General features: G+C 53.3%; 1 protein-coding gene across 1 annotated transcript; it reads left to right on the top strand.

The window, feature by feature from the left end:
* The first annotated feature begins 51 nt into the window (after positions 1 to 51).
* LOC104071074 (dihydropyrimidinase-related protein 3-like) lies at positions 52 to 13,250 on the top strand. The gene is made up of 10 exons (XM_009574541.1): positions 52 to 180; positions 255 to 335; positions 2,635 to 2,703; positions 5,273 to 5,393; positions 6,898 to 7,054; positions 9,875 to 10,016; positions 10,366 to 10,536; positions 11,135 to 11,314; positions 11,909 to 12,071; positions 12,548 to 13,250. Exons 1-10 carry the CDS (start codon positions 52 to 54, stop codon positions 12,634 to 12,636), a joined length of 1,302 nt encoding a protein of 433 aa, XP_009572836.1. The 3' UTR covers positions 12,637 to 13,250.
* Positions 13,251 to 16,119: the final 2,869 nt, after the last annotated feature.

The raw sequence follows: 16,119 nt of genomic DNA, 5'->3' as shown, positions 1-16,119 counted from the left end.
AGCCACGGGCCGGCCGGGCTCCCGCGCTGCAGGTGGAGGCAGAGGTCTGGCATGGAGATCACTGAGAGCATCCGCCGGTGGCCCCGGCCTTCGGAGAGCACCACCCGGCAGGGCCAGAACTGGTCCCGGCGCACCCACACCAGGCCCTGCCGCTGCCAGCGCCTTCGGCTGAAGGGCCATGCGGGGTGCCGAGGCCGTGCACACGCCAGGGAGTCTGTCTGCTCGGTAATCATTTTTTCTTGTCTCTCTTTTAGCTGTATGAAATATTCAGCTGCCTGGCAGAGCTGGGTGCCATAGCTCAAGTTCATGCTGAAAATGGGGATATAATTGCACAGGTAACTAACTACTCTTCTGGTATGCGGGGACTGAAAATCCACCCCAGGCAGATTCGGTGTGGGGCATTAGCAAAATCACTCTAAAGCTGCATGGATGTCTTTTGAAAGGTGATCTCTTTGCTGCTCAGCAGCAATATCAAATTTACCAAGATTTTCTGCTGTGAATATGTGGTGCATAAGCGAATCTGAAATAGTGAATTAGCAATTATCTAAATGGAAGAGAGTAGGCCATCAGGTACGGTATGTTCATTCCAACCGCAGCTCGTTTTCGGCGTGGAGAGGCGGAGACCTTTGCCTTGCACATAATCAGCTAAGAGAGTTAAAGCGTATTGAAAAGTGCCACAGCAAGAGAGGGATTTTCTCCCTGCTGTAAGCAAGCAGCCGGCTAATGGAGCTGGATTTGAAAGGGAATTGTTATGAGGGATGTGGTTTGGTGTTCAAGTGGGTAGGCTGTATTGGCCTGCTGTGTTGTAATTGATGCTGGATGCGAGAAAGTCCAAATGTTTTGATTTTCATTAAGACAGAGAAGACATTGCTCAGTTATGCTCTGCAACTGCTTGTTTTTTCCTGTCTCTCTTATTCTTGGGAGCTGAAGGAGTGTGAACAAAGAGGTCATTCTTCAAACATCCTCTCAGACTACAAGAATCAGTTTTTCTTTGGACTTTTTAGAGCTGCAGTGCACAATTGGATGGCTCTTCCACATGAAAACAGAGAGTGGTCAGAGGAATTGTCTTGGCTAGAGTTTATCTTTGCTTCAGCACCAGCCTAACCACAAAATGCCCCAAAACTATTGCTTCCTTCTGTCAGGACTGATTGAAACATCACAGGCTGGTGTGAGGCTCAGCGTGTTGTTAGCACAGAGACGTGATGCTTGTGGTCATCTGCTGGTGGTGGTTCCCAGGAAGAAGGGAGAGGATTTGTCCTCTCCATTCCCCATTTCAGTCCATTTTACTTTCGGTGGTCCTGGCAACTGTGTGTTTCTCCAGAGTTTGGTCAACATAGGAGAGGAGGTTGCAGGGGAAGAGATGTGCTGCGTGGCCTGAACAGAAATAGGACGTGAGCGGAGCTCCACACTTCAGACTCTGACGTGCTGTAGCTGGTGGGAGAGTGCTTTGTGGTGGGTGAAGAGCAAGACGTGAGAAGAGTATTGTCAAGTTATTGCTTGGCACTTTCACTGTGGCAGAGAAGATGTCAGAGGAGGTAACACGCAGCACTTACCTGCTGTGCAGCCTCATCCTTTGATACACTCCTCCAACAGCTGTGAACACATCTGTTATCGTTGCTGGAGTTACACAGTCCTGACGCAGATTGGTGGCATTATTTAATGCCCATAATATGTTCAGTACTCTACAAGACACAAGAAAAAGTGCATAAAACTGCTTGCTTACTTGCTTACAGGCTTACTATTACTGCTGCTGTGTATCCATTTCATGCTCCCCAACACCTCTTGGAGAAGTGTTGCCTGTTGTGCAACTGCACGTGGTTTTGGCAAGTCAAGGGCAGATGCTGGGTAGGAGCAAACGTGCATTGCCACAGGCAGTGACAGCACGTGGATAAAGGTGTGAAGGTCAGAAAGATCCCCGAGTGCCTTGGTCAGAGCAGACCGTGAAGTCCCTCTGCATGTTTACTTTGACCTCTGTCAAAGGGCGATGTTTGAAACAAGGGAATACGAGAGAAATCTCCAAGGCAGGCCAGCACATGCAGCACACACACACATGCAATTATCCGTGGTCCTTATTTATAATGGCAAAATACTTGGGATACTGTTAATACAGGAACCAACACCTCACACCACCAGCTACTATAGAAGTTGATATAGGACAGGATTTAGCACTTGCCGATATCCAAATGATTGAACAGCACTGGGGACCCAGGAGTAACCTTAGGAGGAGAATTTTTTTATTGGATTTAATGATTGTTTTCTCAATAGATTCTACTCGAACTACTTGCTTTTCAGAAGGGGAGCCAGGAAGGGCCTTGGAAGGGCACTGTAAACATCAAGTGCTGTTCATGCAGTTGGGGAGTTTTGTACCCTTTTTTCCTCCACACTGTGCTTGTTTCATCGAAGAGGTTTCAGTCGGTGTCCATGCTCCCTCCAAGCACTCCGTTTCCCCATCCTCCCTCTTTCTCCCTGAAACCCCTTGAGGGTTTAGCAGCCTCTCACTGTGCACAGTGGTCCCACAGGACACAGGGTGGTAGCAGTCCCGAGGGAAGGGCTCAACACAGGAGGGATCTGCTTTTCTGTGTGGTTGATAGTTTCACAGTCTTGTAAGGTCCTTCTGTCCTTTTGATGTCCTAGGAACAAACCAGGATGTTGGAGATGGGAATAACTGGTCCCGAGGGCCATGTGCTGAGCAGACCTGAGGAGGTAAGATGCAAAGGATGGTACCAGCCTTGCTGCACTGAACAGCTTTCCCCACAAGTCACAGTAGGGCTTAGCATATTTAGTGGGGCCAAGCAAGCATTGGGGGGTAGTGAGGGAGGGGAGGTAGGGGGGTGTGTGTGTATGCATGAATCTATAGGTATCCATTTTTACAGGCAATACTGTCTTGTTCATCATCAGCTAAGGAAAGGGCGAGGTGCGCGTTTGTGACAGTTTTGCTCAAGTCTCCTAGCAGAGACAAGGACTTCTGAGTCTCCCAGAGATTAATCAATCAACAAAAAGATCTGTATGGCTGTAGCAACATTTGGGGCTGGTTTGGGGGCGTTTGTCTTGTATAGGTGACTCCATGGGTGTAAGAGGCCTGAGAAGAATCAAATGGTGAGTTTTAGTTCCTCTGAAAATTCACTGTTCATGTCTGTCTGAGTGCAGACAGATTCCAGCCTCTTCTTGCTTAATCTCTGCTTAGGGTCTAAAGTGCATTTTAAAATCAGACGGACAAAGCCATTGGTGGAAGGAGTGGGAGGGAAGGAGAGGGGGAATTTCCTGGTTACAAATCATTGTCAAGACACTAATTAGATTACTTCTAATTTTAGCTCACAGGGTATTTTTCTGTTTGGTCCATTAATCTGAGTTGAGTCTAATTTTAGATAGGTTTTCTTGAGATAGCTCCCTGCTGAGAGGTGCTTTTAACTTTCCACAGCACGTGAAAGAAGAAAACAGTAGGAATTTGGTACAATAGCAAAGCAGAGCAGGGGAGCACAGGGACAGATTTGTACTTCAGGGTCTGCTGGAAGTAAAATCAGTTGGCTTAAATTGGAAGTGTAAGAAGTTGACTGTATTATGGCTGGTAACAACGTATATAGCCTAGTGTAATACAGTGCTTATTCTCTTTGAAGTATGAGACTATAAAACATTTTCCTGTACAGGGAAGAGACTCAATGTCAAATACAGTGGATCAGAGTCCCTCTGTGTGTAAACTGCCATTTATTTTTATGGCTCTAGACCCGTTGCCACTAGTTGGCAAGCAAACCCACGATTACGGGATGCTGTGGTTGTGCCAGGATTTGAGAACTGTCCTATTATCATAAGACAGCACTGCGGTTCTTCTCATCCAAAGCCGGTAAAACATTGTCGAGTGTTTCATCTTGAAATGCCAGTAAAGCATAAGGCAACTGAGAGCAGTGCAAGAAGGCTCTAGATACCGTCTGTTCAGCTAAATCCAGATCTCATTGCCTTTGAAAATAAACAGCGTCCTTCCAGAACATCCTCTACCTGGGAAAACGTTAGGTAGTGCACAAATGACCCTGCTATCTCCCATAAAGCCTGCAGATTGATGGCAAAGCATTGGGAGGGTGGTCCTTAGCTCCATGGGTCTGCTCTGTCCCGGAGGGACCTCAGTGGGTGTTAAAGACATGCTCTTCTATGATGGTGGTGATTTGGTAGGGCAGGATGGTGCTGCTCCAGATTGTAACCTTTTGTGAAGGGTATTCAGTGATGGCTCTGTTTGCTCCTGTCCACATGTTAAACCCCGTCAACTACTGAAGTCCATAAGTGCGCTGATAAAAATATTTTCTTGTTTAAATTTCTGTTTAAAGAGTCTTTAAGCAGAAGAGAGAAACCTCCTCCTGTGCAGCAGTTAGGCCTGCAGAAGTACGAGAGGTGTGCGGGTGCACGTGTGTCTGGGTGCAGTGGTCTGCTTCTCCTGCTACTGGGAGAGTTAAGCTTGCACGGCCAGCTGCCTGGCCCGCAGGCAGTTACTGCGTTCCCTGCAGCTGGCAGTCCCGGCCTCCCCCGGGAGCTAGCTGATTGGTACATTGTCTTTTTAAGGCTTCTGTTTTGAACTTTCTCATGCCGAAGCTTGAAGCCAAACTGTAGAGCAAACACTTGGAGAAACTCTGGGGTTGAGCTCAGGCTGAGCACGGGCTGATGTAATAGTCCAAAGATATCCCTCATGATGGAAATCCACTCTCTGCTAACAGCAGGACAGTGAAACATGGGACGGGTGTCAGCAGGCTGGGACGAGCAGCAGCTGCATCGCAGGACAGCCAGACCCTGATGTGAACAGCCTGCCGGCGCATAACTCGTTGCACCCCAGCCACAGGCAGGGGGACATTTGGTTAAACCAAACGCAGCCGTCGGAGAGCCTGGAGCAGTGAGTGGTCTGAAGGGGCAGACCCTTTCGTTCTCTGGCTTCAGCCTGTGAGCTGTGCTGTCAGGCGCGGGCAGCAGGCCCTGGGCTTCTCCAGCTGTCGGGAGAGCTGGAACCAGGCAGTGGAAAAAACAGCAGATGCAGCTCTGCGCTGGCCCCTGAGCCCGGTCCAGGCAGCGCTCCCCTGCTGAGCATTGTGTGGCTGTAGCCTGCGGGTTGGGCCGGGCCCTAGGGAGACTGAACCTTCCCCGTCAGGTCTCCCTGATTAACCTGCCCTCGGGGAGTCAAGGGTAAGAGCCAAGGGCACAGGGTGTCAGCAGCAATCCATGGTGTGCCAAGAGGAGCAGGGGCTCTTCCCTGCCCACTCAGTGCTCCTCTGCAGCCGTGCGGCGTTCTCTCTTCCAGCTGGAAGCAGAAGCTGTCTTCCGGGCCGTCACTATTGCCAGCCAGACCAACTGTCCTCTCTATGTGACTAAAGTGATGAGCAAAAGCGCTGCTGACCTCATCTCGCAAGCCAGAAAAAAAGGTGAGTGGCAGCTGCTGCTGCACACAGCCTTGCTGTTGTCACTGGGATCCTGGACAGCTGGATTCAGTGGTCCCCGCGTCCTCATGGTTGTTTTGCCAAGACCACCACTGTGCCTTGAGTGCAGTCCAGTGCTTCCCCTTCTGTTGGAAAGCAGTTAGTTCAGGGATTTCCCTGACTTGTGAAGGGCACAGGGACACTGCACCAAGCCACATGGAGCCACCTCCTGTTGTCACATCAGGTAACATCAACATGTGGGTCACAGTAGGAGCAGTGCTTTAAACACCAGAGTTTGTCTGTGGCTGTGAAGGGCGCTCTGATTGTCCGATCCATGTGCAAGTGGTTTGAGCTGCTGCATATAGCCCTGGCCTCCCTTTGAAATGCTGGCCCCTTGGGGGTGGCTGGGTGCCTTTTCAGGTGGCTGGGGAGCTCCATTTGTCACTGGTGGTGGAGCACAGGAACTCCCCACACGCACGTGTGCACGTCCACAGAGTGAGCCTCTATAAAACAGTGGTGAGGGGTGGGGGGAATGTAGAAAATGCATTTGTAGAGAGGGTCTTGGTGGAGTTGGTAACTGTGGGACGTAACAATGAGTGTCTCCCAGAAGCACTCTCCCAGGCTGTAGAGCGTGTTTGGAAAGAAAAGCACAATTTCTCAGTCCCCATCCTAGTTTATCAGCATGACAAGCCCTGTTCCGCAAAAAGCCCTTGGTCACCAGCTGCTGTCCTCTCCCCTGGCCTGTCCCTGGAGTCAGGCACCAGAAGGTGAGTGAGGAACAGGAGAGGGGGACGAGCCTGCCAGCTCTTTGGTGGCACATGGTAAATATTTACGAGGGATAAAGGAGGAAGAATGCACAGGAGATGACGATGAAGGACATTGTGAGGGGCTTGGTTGTCAGCCTGGCGTGGGTTCAGTGTCAGGCTGCGTTGTGGTCTGCCTGCCCTGTTGCAGGCTGTCATTTCTTATCAAATTGCCTGACCCCTGCCAGGTATGCCTGCGCTGCTGGTCAGCTCTGAGACGTGGCTGTCACTCTTGGGCTGAAAGTCAGCGGGATGAAATGCCCCCCACTACAGCAGGGGGACACCAGTGCTTGCAGGAGGGGACCGGGGGCCTCGCTTCCCGGGAGGACAGGCTGGGAAGCAGCCATCTGCCGGGGCAGGAGGCCAGGTTGCCAGCATCGTTCATCTCTCCGTGGTGTCTTCTGGGGAACACAGCTCTGCGGCCATGCCTTCCCGCGCCATGCTCCCACCAGGCTTGCTGCACCAGCAGGATCTGTGCCCTTGCGTGGGAGGGCCCTATGGTGATGGCGGGCAGGGCTTGCCCCTGGCACCGATGTGGGCCTTGCTGTCCCTCCTGCCTGCCCCAGCACCTGAGGTCCAAGGCAGCGTGGGACAGCCCAGCGTGGGTCTGGGTGTCCTCTGGGCACGGCAGGCTGTTGGTAGTGCTGTGGAACAGAGAATGCCTCCAGGCTCCACCAAAATAGTGTCCTTTCTGTCCCCCTTTCCAGGCAATGTGGTGTTTGGTGAGCCAATCACGGCCAGTCTTGGGACCGACGGGACACACTACTGGAGCAAGAACTGGGCCAAGGCTGCGGCATTTGTGGTCTCTCCACCTCTGAGCCCAGACCCAACAACCCCTGACTACATCAACTCCCTCCTGGCCAGGTGAGTGACAGCTCTGCTAGGTGATGCTGCTAGCGGGAAGAAGCAGACTCTGGCCTCAAATAGGGAAGGAAGAGATTAGGGAGTACCTGGGCAGCATAGACATTAGTCCAACCTGAACCACTTCACTGTAGGTATTTAATGAGCTGACTGACGAAATGACTGACTCAGAGCAATGGTGGCTTATCCCTGAGAGTGGAGGGAGGACAGGGGAGGCACCATAAGCTTAACATCAGTAATGCCCCTGTGAGGGCAAGTAGTCATTTTAAATGCCCTGAAGAAGGCAAAGAAATGAGGACCAGCTAACACAGAATTGTCAACGAAAGCATTCACCAAGCTGCAGAAGCCCTTCTGCACGTACAGGGTAGGGAATGGTTGCCTGGGTTGCGATGGTGCAGGAGAAGGTGGAGGGGTTACAGGTGTCACGGCAGGGATCCACCAGTCGAATACAAAGCAGACGTTTTCTCATGCCTGTACAGGTTAGCAGTAGTACAGCCTGCAGAGTGCACGAGGCCTTTAAGGGCAGCATCTGACAGGGATGGTAGGTCATTTTTTCACCCTGAAGGCAAGGGGGTGGGGAAGGGATTTGTTGAAAATAGAGAGCAAACAATAAAAGCACTTCAGCAATTTGCTTTGACCTTTCACAGCTATACTCCATCCTCTCACTGGCAAGGCATGCGCAGCAGCTAGGGATGCAGAGCTCATTGCTGGCCCTGTCCACACGCCACGTGTGAATCGCATGCCCCTCTTACCCTGTGTTTGCACACTGAACTGTGTGTGCGTGGTTGATCTGTGTTAGCCAGGAACGACTGACACTGATGGGGTTGTAAATGGAAATGACCTTTGAGGTAATGCTGGAAACATCTCTGACTAGATGAGCAAGGGATGACTGGTCAGTAAGAGGTGTCTCAGCAGAGGGTCACGTTGGGATAAACCTGGGTTGTGCCAGGGTGGAGATGCCATGGCTGGCTTAAGAGAGATGCTGGTGCATTTGGGGTCTGAATATGCAGCTCACTCTGGATTTTGCTGTGGTCAACGAGCAAGATGTGCCTCTGCTCAGTCTGGATGTATGAAATAGGTACAGGTCGTAGGGACTGCAGGGAAAGTGAGCCCAGCTCCTGAACTGGCTCTCTGATCCTACCCTTCCAATTCAATTTTACCCCAGACCTCAAAGGAGAGGCAAGAGCATTTCTGAGTCCCTGCAGCCCACAGGCATCTGTCCTGACACCTTTCTCTCACCGTTTTCTGTGTCAGCAGGAGGAGAGGCTGCGAGACTCCAGCTGGGCTGGACGGCTTGTTTTCTTCCACTGGGACAAATCTGGTGGAGATTAGGAAGCATGTTGTGTCATCAGCCTGGGTCTCTGGCTATGCAGTCAGTCAGACATATGGCAGAAATTATCAGAGGAAGATGGAGATTACCAGTGGATTAGGGCTGATTCACAGCCCCAAGCAGAGCCGTTGTGTCCGCGCCATCCTGGGTTCAGACGCAGCCGGTCTGGGAGCCAGGTGCTCAAGGCCACTTGCCTCATGCGGGCAGTGCTGGGAGCTGGCCTGTGTTGGTCTGCTTCCTTTTGCCTGGCAGCAATGACTTTCCAACTGCTGCCTGTCCTCTGCTCTGCAAGGACCCAGCAGCAACTGGGTGACTTCCAGGGAGCTGTGGCAGCTCCTCGCCCTGCCCTGCCTGTCAGCAGCTCGCTGGCTCTGCCAATTCCTGCCCTCTGCCATTGTTGTCAGGAACAGGATGGGTCAGGACATCTCATCTGACCAGTGACCCTTTCTGGGCAGAGGGGTTTGGATAACAGCATTGGGCAGCAGCCACTGTAGAGCACTGCAGTGAAGCTTTTCCGAGTCTCCTGGAGAGAGCTGCTTCTGGGGAGTCCTGACTGTCTTCGTCCCACTGTCAGGTTTACGTGTGGCCATGGGGGGCGTTTGCTTTCGTGGCCGCGATGTGGCAGAGATGCTGTTGCTTGGGCCAGAGCTGTAGTGTGGGCCAGCCTGCACTTGCAAGCACACCTTCTTGGTCTGCGCTGCTGGCTGCTTCTCCTGCTGCAGGTCATGCTGCGAGTGTCCACGTGGGACTGAGAGGAGCCTTTGGTGAGCTCCTGCCAGATGAAATGTCTCAGGCCGGAACCCTGGAGCCAGGCTGAGGTGCTCTCCTCACTGGGGAAGGTTGGCAGTGCAAGCAGTGGGCAGCGCACAGGCTCAGCCCCACGTAAGCCCGCTCCTGCAGCCGCATCCCCTCTCCCACAGACAGGGGTGATGCCTGCCCGCAGCAGGCCTTCCGTGGGGCAGGGGAGGGCTGCGCTTCCCCCTTGGGGTACAGGAGCTGGCAGTACACAACGAAAGGGCTGGCTGTGGGGGACAGTCTTCGGGTGGAGAGGCCTCTTTCTCCCCATGTGGCAGAAAGGCTTCTCTCCCAAGCAGACCTGAGATGTCTTTTCCCTTTGTGTTAGTGTAAATGTTGGAGTCTCGTATGGAAGGACATCTTTTGGCTTGACACAAAGGCCACCCTGTTCCCCAGGGTGTTTTCCTCTGGAGCTGAGCTGTTGACTCCTCTTGTGTGCAGAATGCTGTTCGTGCCCCAGGCGGGCAGCGTGGCGTGGCAGAGCTCTGTTGCCGCTGTGCCCCCAGGTGACGTGGCCACCGCAGGGGCCAGGTTGGGTGGAAGTCTTCAGACTGAGAGGCTGTAGAAACGAGGGTGCAGAGTAAAACAGAGCTGAGCCAGGGGCTGCCCGTGCCCCGAGGAGATCCATGTCCCTCATGTCCCTGCTATTGTCTGACTGCGAAATGGCTGATGATGCTTTTGTTACCACCACCCCTCAGTGGTGACCTGCAGGTTTCGGGAAGCGCCCACTGTACATTCAGCACCGCACAGAAAGCAATTGGAAAAGACAACTTCACGGCGATCCCAGAAGGGACCAACGGCATAGAGGAACGAATGTCTGTCATCTGGGACAAGGCAGTGGTAAGAGTCACGCTGGGGAGAGGGCAGAGTTGGCAGGGTTGATGGGCACCTCAGATACCCGTGTTCTCGCCTCTGCAGAGCTGGGCACCCAGCTGCCTGTCTCTTCGCTGGCTTTGAGAGTCAAAACAAGCCAGAGCAGGAGAGGCAGCTGTTGCAGGTTCAGGGTGAACAGCCAGGAGCTGTGACTATTCCCCCAGTTTTCAGTCTGTCTGGCGCCAATAGTAAGGTCAGCCGCAGCGGTCTGGGCCCAGCCAGCCAGTGGCTTGTGTGGGAATGAGTCTGGTGCTTCCTGGGGCTCTTACTCTCCCTTTCCCCAAAAGAGCACTTAGGTCTCTTTGTGTCTGAGCAGGCCACAGGAAAGATGGATGAAAACCAGTTTGTGGCTGTGACGAGCACTAATGCTGCAAAAATCTTCAACCTGTACCCACGGAAAGGGAGAATAGCAGTGGGCTCCGACAGCGATCTGGTTATATGGGATCCTGATGCAGTGAAGATCGTCACGGCAAAAACCCATCAATCTGTAAGCCCTCTGCTCGTCTGTGGGAATGCTGGAGGGTGGGGTGCGAGTAGCACTGTATAAAGGCTGCCTGGCTGCTGGTAGCTTGGTGCTGCCCTGCCATGCTGGGCTCTGAGGAGGAGGGACTGAGTCCAGGCTCTGGACGATGCCAGCTGTGACTGTGGGGTAGGATGTCTGTGAGCCCTGGGCCCTGCACACGGGGCTTTTCTCACCCTGCTGTGTTGCTCTTCTTCCGAGCCTGGCCCACGCAGGTGTAAGGACACGCATTTCTCCTTATCTGGGTTCCTCTTCCAGGTACCATTTTTTTCCTGGTTTTGCCAGCGTGCTTTGTTCATGCCTTACCTCAAGCCTAGGTCCTGCCTTCCTCTGTTGTTGGAGTCCTTGCTCACACTGAGCTCCGAAGCAGCAGGTCCTGGTTCATGTTGGGAGCTCTGGTGTGTTCTTAGTGTGATGGACTAGTGAACTAAAGGGCAGGCAAGGCTGTTAGAGGTGTCCTTTCCCTGCACTGGTGACATAAGCCGTGAGGTATGGGGACTAAACAGCCCTGAGCGGGCAGGCAGTGCTCATGTCCCTCCTGATCATCATCCCCTCGTTGCTGCAGGCGGCTGAATACAACATCTTTGAAGGGATGGAGCTACGCGGGGCCCCGCTGGTTGTCATATGCCAGGGGAAGATCATGCTGGAGGATGGCAACCTGCATGTGACCCAGGGGACTGGACGCTTCCTGCCCAGCAGTCCTTTCCCTGACTATGTCTACAAGCGCATCAAAGCCAGGAGGAAGGTGAGGAGACAGAGATGCCAGGAGAAAGAGTTGGGACACCGTTAGCCCAAATTGCCCTTCTCCCTAATAACCGATTGGTTTTCCTCTGCTGTTCTCACTGGACCCTGGAAGCAGTGCTGCGAACTGGTGTATTTTGAACCTACAGTTGGGATAGTTAAGGCTTGGGTAGAGAGCTTAGACGTTGGTGTTGATGGTGTGCCACCACGGGAGGCAGATGCTCGGCTGGGTCAACAGTGGGTGATGCCTGCCCTTGTTGCTGTCCTGCTGCAGCAGGAGTCTGGAGGGAAGTGCTGAGTTAAAAACAGACTGGGCAAAATGGCCTTCTCCTTCCTCATCCATGTAGCATAAACCCGTGCTGAGGGATTGCCTGCACTGGGCTCTGCGCACTTTGCAGGGTGGGAGTGAAGGGAGGCCGTCACACAGGGTGGGGCTGTGCCAGGCCTCAGCACTGCAGGGAGGATGGAGGGGCACAGGGCTGGCAGTGTGAATTGCAGTGGGACTGGGGAGCCAAGGATCTCTGGAGCAGGATGCTGCCATGGCAGGATGCTCCCTGGGAGCAGAGAAGTGTCACTGTCCTCTTCTCTCTGGTGACAGATGGCAGAGATGCATGCTGTGCCCCGGGGCATGTATGATGGACCTGTGTTTGACCTGACCACCACCCCCAAGGGGGGCACCCCTGCAGGGTCAACCAGGGGGTCCCCCACACGGCAGACACCCCCCGTCAGGAACCTCCATCAGTCTGGATTCAGCCTGTCAGGTGAACGCATGCGGTGGCTGGGCTGGGAGAGCGTAGAACCACCGGCCGCGCTGTCCCAGCCCCCTGTCCTGGGCTGGGGAGCAGCTGGGAGATGGCGTGGGGCAAGCTGAGCACAAGAGTGGAGCATGGCAGGGCGAGACCCTGTGTGTCCCTTAAAGGACATGGCCAGAGCTGGCCCTCCAGCCTGCTGCACCTTGCAGTAGAAACAAGGCAGACTGTGGCCATGGAGGTGCCAGCACAGCATCAGACCCTGCTCTTGCTGCGTGGGTCTGTTCACGGAGGAGCATTTACAGAGATGTTCAAACCACTGCTGCTCTCAGGGTCATTACTGGAGCTGGAGAGGGAGCAGGTTGCTATAGACAGCCTTGGGAGGCTCTTTGGCGAGACCCCAGGCTGCCTGACTGCTCAGTCCTGTGAAGAAAATGCTCTTAACTTAGCTTTCCCCCTTCCCTTTGTGCTTTCTTGTCCTCTCCCAGGTACCCAGATTGATGAAGGCGTTCGCTCAGCGAGCAAGCGCATCGTCGCGCCCCCGGGAGGCCGTTCCAACATAACCTCTCTGAGTTAAATGTCCCTGCCGAGAAGGAAACAAAATGCCTGTTCAAGCGAAGGAAGAAAAATGGTACATTGGTGTTTAAGAAGGAAAAGCAAATAAACCTGTTCTGAAGAATCAATAAGCCTCAAGCCTTATGTTTCACAAATGCTACTTGCTACCTAGCTTTAAAGATACTGCTTCATTTTGTTTTATGCATAGCCTTAAAATTCTGTTGTTGTTGCTGTGGGTTCAGTCGGGTTGTGTTTTTACTCTTCCTTTCTGTATGCATGCCGCTCAGACAGGTCGCTCGGTTCAGTGTGTTATTCGTGTTGAACGTGTGTGGGATGCTGTGGTGTGGGACAGCGGGAACAACCCGGCATGGGCGAACCGGCCAGACAGGCGAAGTGGCGGGGGCCGGCTGGAGGTGCGGTGTGGGATGGGGAGGGCACGTTCACGGGAGCTGGTAGGGGCAGGTGGGTCTGCGTCGTGTTCATGTCCTTCATCTCCACCCAACGCTCATCGGCGTTTCACCACGAGGCCCATGGAGGAGCCCAAATCATCTCTGTAACAGCTGTCACAGAACCTCGTGTAATGAGTTTTACTACTTTGTACACTTTATTAAAAAAAAAAGTTGTTCCTGCAAACAACTCGTGTTGCTGGTTGGCTTTTTTCTTCCTCAGGCTGCTGCTGCTGGGCGGGGGTGGTGTGAAGCTGTGCCACACGGGTGAGCTGGGCAGCAGGGCTCCAGGAGGGCTCTGGGCTGTGTTTGAGCTGGAGGAGCTACAGTGCAGGGACAGGCTGTCAGATGGAAACAGTGTGGTGCTCGCTGCTGGAGGTGTCGGGGTGTTGGTGTATCTTCTCGGGCAAAAGCAAAGGTATCAGCAAAACAGCGTGTTGCAAGTGTTTGTAAAAGCCTGTTCAGTTTGTCCGTCCGGTCTCTGGCTGCAACCTGACCTGGCCATCGCAGGCTGTTAACGCCTGGAGAGAGCTGCGCCTGTCATCTGTGTGGTGACAGAGACCAGCTCCGCACGGCACTGCCTGGGCATGGCGTTCGGGTCTTCCCAGCAGGGGCTGGCTTGGAGGCTGTTTTCTATGGGCACCTGTGAGTTAATGCTCCCCTTCTATCAAGCAGTGTTTATCCAACCGAGGGTCACAGCCTTCTAAAGCTTGCAAAGCATGCAAAAAAACCTCGATTGTTTTTTAAATGTTACAAAAAATGTGTCAATTTAGGCTGTGCTAAATAAATACACTTTTTTTTTCTTCCTTAAGTATTTGACCTTGAAATATTTATTTTTACATGCCTGCAATTCAGACAGGACAAGTTGTCCATGCAGCAGTCCTTAAGGGGCCATGCCAGAATAGTTGTGCCAGGGGTGGGGAAGGCTGTTCATACTTAGAAGTCTTGTGCAGTTCTGCTATCAAGTAATTAAAGATTTTTCCCTGTTGCCTGGTAGTGATTAAGCTGAGACTGTGCCTCTGTTTACAGAGGAAGAGGGGAAAGAAGACATGATTTTAGAAGTCTTTGGGGAATTTTTAAAGATGCAGTGTTCTTACCATTTAAGTTCTCGAGTGGTTTTTTTTTGGTCAGCCAGTACAACGGTATTTATGCAGCAACAGATTTTTCCCCAGCGAGGAGCAGGGCTAGTTTCCTTGTCTGGGGCCCCAGACAAACACATTTATGGTGTTATGAACCTCTCCACTACCTGCACCAAGGCGAGGTGATTGTAGCTGTGCGCTGAGTGGGGGACAGGTACAACTGTTGGCACACTCCTCTCGACTGCGCCTGACCCCAGATCCCCTGAGAGCCGCTGTAGGACTGGGCAAAGAACAGAGGATCAATGGAAGACGCTGCAGGTGCTCTGGCTAGCCTCCCTGGACAAGTCTGAAGGCAGAGAGACATGGAGACCCCTACCCCGCTCAGCAGTCTTACTGCTAGAAAACAGGGATGGCTGGGGAAGGGGAGAGCAAGAACACAGCAATTTGGGTGTGCTGCGACATAGCAGGAAAAGGTGGCTTTCCCAGTGCAATGACCCCCTTTGAGGACTCTGATAACCACTTACTGCTGAACTAATTCCACCCCAGCTTTGCAACTCCCTGGACAGAAAAGGGTCATGCTTTCCCGGTTGGTTGTTTCCACGCTAGCAGCATGCAGCGATGCTGCTGCCCCCAGCCCTGCGCACACACACACTGTGCTGCAACTATGCCAAGAGCCTGACCTGAGCAAATAAAACCAGGCTACCAGGCACAGCGTGTGGGAGAAGGTGGTGGTACAGCAGCGCATCAGTCCACGCGCCTGCGGGGCACTGCCAGCTGCGCAGCGGAAACGAGGGCATGCTGCACAGCGAGTGCTGCAGCCCTCAGTCCCTGCAGTCTTCACCCAGAACCAGCTTCCCCTTACGCTGGCGCCTTCATGTGATGGCAGCAAAGAAACTGCTATCTAAAATATCATCTAAAAACGGGAGGCTGCTTATCTTTATTGTGCAGAGGTAAAGGTACCTACTGCCATGGCACCATGTCAGGAGGAGGATGCGCAGTGCAAGTCAGAACAGCCCCCTTTGCATCCAGAGAGGTGCTTGCATTGCTCTGCCAGCATCCTCCCTGTACCTTACCTGTTAACAAAGATATCAGGACCTACAACCACATTCGGTGCCACTCGTATCTCTGTTAGAAATTACTGCAAAAAAAAAGCCAGATGTGTGTAAGCAGTGCAGAAGCTGTCCCATGGGGGTTGGAACCAGCAGGGTGGAAGCACGGAGCTCTGTTAGCACAGAGGGAGCGGAGCGGGGGCTCCCCCAGCATTGCCCACCACAAACCAGACTGCCCAGAGAATCCATCCCCAAGAGGTGGTGGGAGAGGACCTAGATGGGACCCTGTACAGACCCATCCTGACCATGCTGGACTGCCCTTCTTGGCCTTTCTGCAGCACAGATATTCTCCGCTGCATCCCCCAAGAGACACGGCCAGCACGGAGGGGAGACCCGGCCACCTAACACATTTAGGGAGCAGCTGGCGGTAGAACACCCCACCACCACCACTGTAGGAGGGACCAGAAAGTGGAAGACACCTAACTGAAGCTTATTTTTAGGCGTGAACTACGACTGAGCTGCTCAGTGCTGGGATGACCGCTACATGCTACTGCAGGGGGGAACAGGCAGACAGGACGTTCTGGTCGGTTGCTCGGACGGGCGATCCCCTGCCTTGGATTCAGGCATGCTTGGGGGGAACGGAGATGCTCCTCCAGATGCACTGGCCCCACAAGGAAAGCTCCAGCAGAGGCTGTGCTGCTCTTAGAGGTTGTTGTTCTGGTTGTCCTCCTTGTACGCACCTCTGCTTTTTGCCAATGTTATGGTCTGGATGTCGTTGCGGTGGTGTCTCACCCTTAGGGAGAGAAAGGGACGGCTGAGCTGCGAGGGAAAGCCCAGGCAGTGCCAAGGCCCACGCAGTGGTGTGGCCGCCCGGGAGCATCCCGTTCCCTGGCACGAGCCACCACTTGCACCGCAGGGGCTGTGCTGAGCC

The sequence above is a fragment of the Fulmarus glacialis genome, unplaced genomic scaffold (assembly GCF_000690835.1).
Source record: "Fulmarus glacialis isolate BGI_N327 unplaced genomic scaffold, ASM69083v1 scaffold44723, whole genome shotgun sequence".
NCBI classification, from domain to species: Eukaryota; Metazoa; Chordata; class Aves; order Procellariiformes; family Procellariidae; genus Fulmarus; species Fulmarus glacialis.
This window is presented reverse-complemented; position numbering and strand designations above follow the sequence as displayed.

Coding starts and splice junctions, on each gene's coding strand:
- LOC104071074 (XM_009574541.1), top strand. CDS start 52: ATGGAGATCACTGAGAGCATCCGCCGGTGGCCCCGGCCTTCGGAGAGC. Junction 336..2,634: donor ATGGGGATATAATTGCACAG/GTAACTAACTAC, acceptor TTGATGTCCTAG/GAACAAACCAGGATGTTGGA. Junction 7,055..9,874: donor ATCAACTCCCTCCTGGCCAG/GTGAGTGACAGC, acceptor ACCACCCCTCAG/TGGTGACCTGCAGGTTTCGG.